Raw genomic sequence first — 5,731 nt, forward strand, 5'->3', positions numbered from 1 at the left:
ATGTATATAATCTTGGGAAGTAATTTTTTTTTCAAAATTCATGCAAGGATTGTAGAAACTCTTTGTAGAAAAATTGCATAGGTACATATTTGAGGCCCTTACAGCTTAGGAGCCCCCTAGAGCATCAGGGAGAGGAGGCAGCTCCTGTTGGGTTGGTAAATACATGCTAACACACATATCCATTCAGCCATACATCTACATAAGTACGTATATAATACATATGTGCCAAAAGATTTCATGATAGGCAAATCCATATAAGCATACCAGCACTCAAACACAGAGTCCTGGGGAAGCAATAAAGGGAACAATGCTGCAGATCCTGTGGCTTCTAAACACCTTTCTGTCTGGTCTCTGAAGGCAACCTTGTGAGCAGATGGATTGAATAGCTTCCGTGAGTGCTTACAGAGGAGCTAAGTGCTCTGCCGAGTGCATTAACCATGAGTCTCATTTGCTCTGTACAGCAGCTTGTGATATAACAACTGCCTGTAGCCCATTACACAAGGAGGTTACATGATTTGCTCAACATCATTCATCTGCTCAGCTAGAAGATCTCTGATTCAACCCTCTTATGTGCTATCGCTGTCGGGGAAGAATGTGATTGGGTGAGAAAAATCTTACTGTCTTAGAATTTAGGAAACTAGGATTTGCTAGTTGTTTATCTTATTTCCATTGAAAATGTCCCTGTAGGTAAAACAAGGGTAAAGCCTTGTCTGCGCTACCCAAACATAAAATTGTAGTACTGAACAGCTTTACAAACAACTGCTAGGAACCACCTCAACCTCCCTGAGGTGGCATTACTATCCACATCTAAGGTGAAGTGGAGGGGAGGTTGATCGCAGGCAGGCCCAGGTTCGTTCCTTTCCAGTGTCCATACGTTAAGTTAAGGACAGGACTGAAACTGAGTCTCACGCTTCACTCTTATCCAGACCTTCTCGCGGACTGTTTCACAACCTTGACTGAGAACAGGAGCCATAAGGCTATGTGGGAGACAGGACCTCACAGAAAGCAGATAGCTTCGATTGTGGCCTCGAACTGTGCAGAGGCCGTGTCTGTGGGCATCTGACCTGCCTCCATTCAGAGGTAGCAACAGCACAGCAAACAGAGTCTGCAGCATTAGCACCCCGCGCAGGTCCACAGATCTAGGGAGAGGGGTTCCTGAGCCTTCCTTGGCCTTGGAGTAAGACCACTCTTCCCTAGCCCACTCCTCAAAATCTCTCCTGGATTCCTAATCTGTCTCACTACAGAAGCCCTGGTGCTCTATTGGCTGAGAGCTCTGCCTATCACTCTGGGCCCTGGACCCCCGACCCTGCCCTTTACCCAACCACTCTTCTCAGTGCAGCCTAGATTGAGGCTCTCTGCAGACAGCAGTCCTGCAGGGAGACTCACAGGTAGGGCTGACAATGACCTTAGCCTCTGATGCCCCATTAACTTTCTCCGGCACAGCCAGGAATTTCCCCGGGACTGATCTCACTGTGCCCAGCCATTCCCGGGGTCTCACTATAAACCAGTGTGTGGGTGACTATCTGGGGGCTGTAGTCCCTACCCACCCTTGCAAAGTCCCGGGTTCCGAGGCTTTCCTGTCTCACTGAACTCAGTGGAGTCCTGTAGTGGATGAACAAGACACTTTCTTTTTATTTGGTCATTTTCTGGGCCTCTCAGATCAGCAGCAGGCCAAACATGGTAAGAGGGCCACACCGTTTGCCCACAGATCACAGCAGCTGTCTACCCACAAACCCACACAAGTCCCACTGTCCAAATGCAGCAAGAGCAAAGAGGGCTCCGAGGCACAGGAAAGCAAAGGCCACTTTCCAGGAAGAAACGGTTGACCAAGTCCAAACCTAAGGTCTCACTCCTTCAGCAACTCAGGCAGGGATGTGGAGAGGCTGCCCTGGCTGCAGAGTTTCTTCCCGCTGGTAAGGCGGCCTCCTCTGTCACTCAAGTCACAGCTCATTCAGTTTTGCTCTGTCCAGGATGGCTTTTGCAGTCTTCTCTTTGGCAGTCGTCATTCCGCCAACCTGGTTTCCCTCTCGGTGGCCCAGTCAGGAGTGCTGGTAGCCCAGCCCGGAGCCCCACCGCCACGGAATCGGTCCAACAGGGGCAGCCCCGGGACATCGGCGCCAGCTTACCCCGGAGGCCTGGGCTAAACTGGGCCCTTCGGCCATCACCCTGGGCCGCCCCACCAAGTGCGCGTGCGGGGAGCACGAGGCGCAGCGCGGTGCAGGCGGCACTAAAGAGCTGGTGATGTCCCTGCGCCCCAGGCCAGGTACCGCAGGCGGCGGCGCGGACCGAGGAACACTGAAGCCAGAGTCCCCAGCACCTGAGCCGCGAGCAGCCTGGCCGTGACACTCCAGGTGGCTGCAGGGCCAGCGGGGCGCCGGGGTGGCGCGCAGGACTAGGGAGAGTGCAGTGATGCGGTGGATGGCCCTGCGCAGAGTGGCGATCTTGGAGAGCCTCTTGCCACCCAGGTCGTGCTGCAGCGCTCTGCGCAGCGCGTTAAAAGCCTCATTGTAATCCAGGATGCGCTTGCGCTCCCGCACATTGGCCGCCATACGCCGCGCCTTGGACCTTACGGGCCGCTCGCGCTTTCTGCCCGCTGCCTCCTCTGCCTCGTCCAGGCTGCGCCTCAGCACTCCAAAATTCCTGCCAGCCTCGGGGCAAGAGCGCCCCAAGTCCTCCACAGAACCCTCACTCCACTTAAGGTCCCTGAGGCCTAATCCTGGCGTGCCTCGGAGCATGGCCTATGCCCTGGACTTGCAGCTTCAGCCTCGGCTCCAAAGAGCTGCTGGTCCACTCTGCTGTTGCGGCTTACTGGCTGGATACACTCTGGACAGGCCCTCTCTAGCTGGGCTTTATGGCACCACGTGGCTTCCCGCCCTCCCTGTCCATCCATCTCCCTCCTCCTGCTTTATTACCTGCCCCCAGGTAAGATGGTGAGGGAGGAACTGAAAGGAAGGAAGCAAGCGAGGAAGGAAGCGTGCAGATTCTTGTACACAGGACCAGCTGGGTAGCCTGGCCACGCCCTGGGCAGTGCTCCGGTTGTCACAGGGAACATGCCTGTTCTGCTCAGGGACCCTCCAGTATGACTGGGTTCTGCTTCTGACCCCAGATAAAATGCCATATGTAATTATGGGCAAGAGAGCACATAGGCTTACAGAAGGATAGCAATGGTGGATTGAGTGAGTTTTAAGAACCTTGAGTAATGGTGAGTAAGGGCACATGCTGCCAAACATTACCACCTGAGCTCAATCTGTGAACAAGCAGGGTTGACACTGAGATGAAGCATGGCCAGCCCAGAAGAATCCAGAGAGGAGGCGCAGATCCGATGCAGCTAGCCCCGCAGGGCCCTGCAAGTAGGCCAGAACTCCTCCATGAGGCCGGTCTGGATTCTGGATTGGGGTTTGGGTTGAGCCCAGCATTTCCGCCCCCCTCTTTGTGCTCCCCCTTCTGCAAGGCAGAGCTGGGCTGAGTCAGAAGCAAAGAGTGAGAAAGATTTTTCTTTCTGGCTTGTCTTGCATACCCATCAGGGAACAACCCTTAAAGGGCAGGGCTTTTGAGCAGCTCTACCAAATCATGACACAGTATGATCAGGTTATAAATGCAGTGGACAATCCCAATGGCCATCACCAAGGACTGGAATTTTAAACAAGATTTAAGAAGAGAGGGAGGAAGAAAAGAATAATGCTTACTCCCAGGACAGATTCCCAATGGAATTTCAGATGTGCATTCATGACTTATTTAGCAGGAGCAACATATTAACATTAATCTCATTCCCAGCCACATTCCCAATGTTCTGGCACCAGCCAGGACGGGCGCACGGTTCACATCCATATTACAAATGACTTCATTATTTCAAGATGAGTTTTCCCACAGAGGGAAAGAATAGGCCACTGGGAAACAAACTGCATGTGTTAACTTATGATTGTCTGTTTTGTTCACTTGACTGAAAGTTACCTACAAACTGTATTTCTCTAAGATGTCCAATATATGTTATATGGAATAGAAAGCAGCTAAGCCAGGCGATGGTGGCGCATACCTTTGGTCCCAGCACTTGGGAGGCAGAGGCACTTGAGTTTGAGGCCAGCCTGGTCTATAGAGCTAGTTCCAGGACAGGCTCCAAAGCTACAAAGAAACCCTGTCTCAAAAAACAAAAAACAAAACAAAACAAAAACAAACAAAAAACAAAAAAGAAAGAAAGCAGCTAAACCCAGTATGTTGGCATATACCTATAATCCCAGAACTTGGTAAGTAGATCAGGAGTTGGATGCCAGCCTCAGTTGCATAGTAGTTTGATGCCAGCCTGGGCTACATGAGATCTTGCCTCCAGAACAAAACTAAAAAGTGGCTAGAAGCTAGGTGTAGTAGTGCATCCCTGTCATCTCCGCACTCAGACAGAAGCTGAATCAAAATCACCAGTTTGAGGCCAGTCTGGACTGCTTATAGAGATCTTATTTTAGAAGAGGCAGGGGAGGGCTGGGAGTTTAGCTCAGTGGTAGAGTGTCTATGCATAAAGCCCTGATTCAAAGCCTAGTGCTACAAAACAAAAACAAGCAAATAAAACACAGGCTACAACCCGATATTCCCAGTGTCTGAGCATTACTGCCCTCCATCATGCTCAAACAACAGGGTACCGGTCCAGATGGATCTCAGAACATAAGACAGGCAGGCATCGGCCTCCTGAGTGTGTCACAGTTCATGGGTACTCTTATCATGTCTTGTAGCCTGTCGAAGCCATGCTAGAGACTGCGAGTCATGGCCCTGTTCATCCAGGCAGACTCTGGGACCCAGCCACTGAGAAAAGCCTGACTCTAGGGTGGGGAGCACAGGACAGGGTGGCACCCCTGAACAGTTGGGTACCAAAGGAAGCTTGGTGGTGATGGGGTTCTTCCTCCCATCCACTCCAGCAGGTGGCCTTACTGTGCAAATCTGTGCCCATCATTTCATCTGCTCACCTCAGTCCCTTTTGTTTTATGTAGAGTTTAGCCAGGGTGCTGGTGAGATGGCACAGTCAGTAGTATCTGTTGTACAAACAGAAAGACCTGTTCAGATACTCAGCACCCACATCAAAACTGGCATAGCATCTGTAATCCCAGAGCTGGTTAGATAGAGACAGGTGGACCCCAGGAGCTCAATGACAAGCCAGCCTCATGACACTGATGAACTCAGGTTCAGTGAGAGAGTATATCTCAAAAATACAAGGTAGAGAATGGGGGGGGGGGCGGAGACACTTGGTTAAGTTGGGATTGATGGAGGTGATGTGGAAATAAAAGCAGACAGGCATCCCCAGAAACAGAGTTATTCTACTCAGAACAACTAAAAGGCCACACTCCTCTGGAGTGGCGACTGTTCGCACAAAGGCACGGGGAGTTTGGGGCTTTTGTAGGGTGGAAAAGGGTTGGATGGAAGATTTCCTCTGCAGGTCAGTTCCCCTGCAGTCTCAAAGTGGTAGACATCTGAAACACTCGCTCACCTTTCATCCCAACAGGAACAGGAGGGTCTCTGTGCGTTTGAGACTACAGGACAGCCAGGGCTACACAGAGGAACCCCGTCTCAAACAAACAAACAAACAAACAAAAATAATAAAATAAAAAATAAAGGGGGGGATGTAAACACAACTGAAATTGATTTGTGACTCCTCCAATCCCAACAGCCCACAGGTGTCATCAGTCAAATCAACCGTCCCATCCAGAGCTTTTCAATCCACCTGGGCTTTTAGATCATTAACAATCATACC

The 5,731-nt window shown here is 51.0% G+C and overlaps 1 protein-coding gene across 1 annotated transcript; it reads right to left on the reverse strand.

The window, feature by feature from the left end:
- Window positions 1-1,608: 1,608 nt before the first annotated feature.
- Bhlha9 (basic helix-loop-helix family member a9) lies at window positions 1,609-2,930 on the reverse strand. Its single transcript, XM_051179973.1, has one exon. It carries the CDS (start codon window positions 2,733-2,735, stop codon window positions 2,040-2,042), a length of 696 nt encoding a protein of 231 aa, XP_051035930.1. The 5' UTR covers window positions 2,736-2,930; the 3' UTR covers window positions 1,609-2,039.
- Window positions 2,931-5,731: the final 2,801 nt, after the last annotated feature.

This window comes from Phodopus roborovskii, unplaced genomic scaffold (assembly GCF_943737965.1).
Source record: "Phodopus roborovskii unplaced genomic scaffold, PHOROB, whole genome shotgun sequence".
Classification (NCBI taxonomy): domain Eukaryota; kingdom Metazoa; phylum Chordata; class Mammalia; order Rodentia; family Cricetidae; genus Phodopus; species Phodopus roborovskii.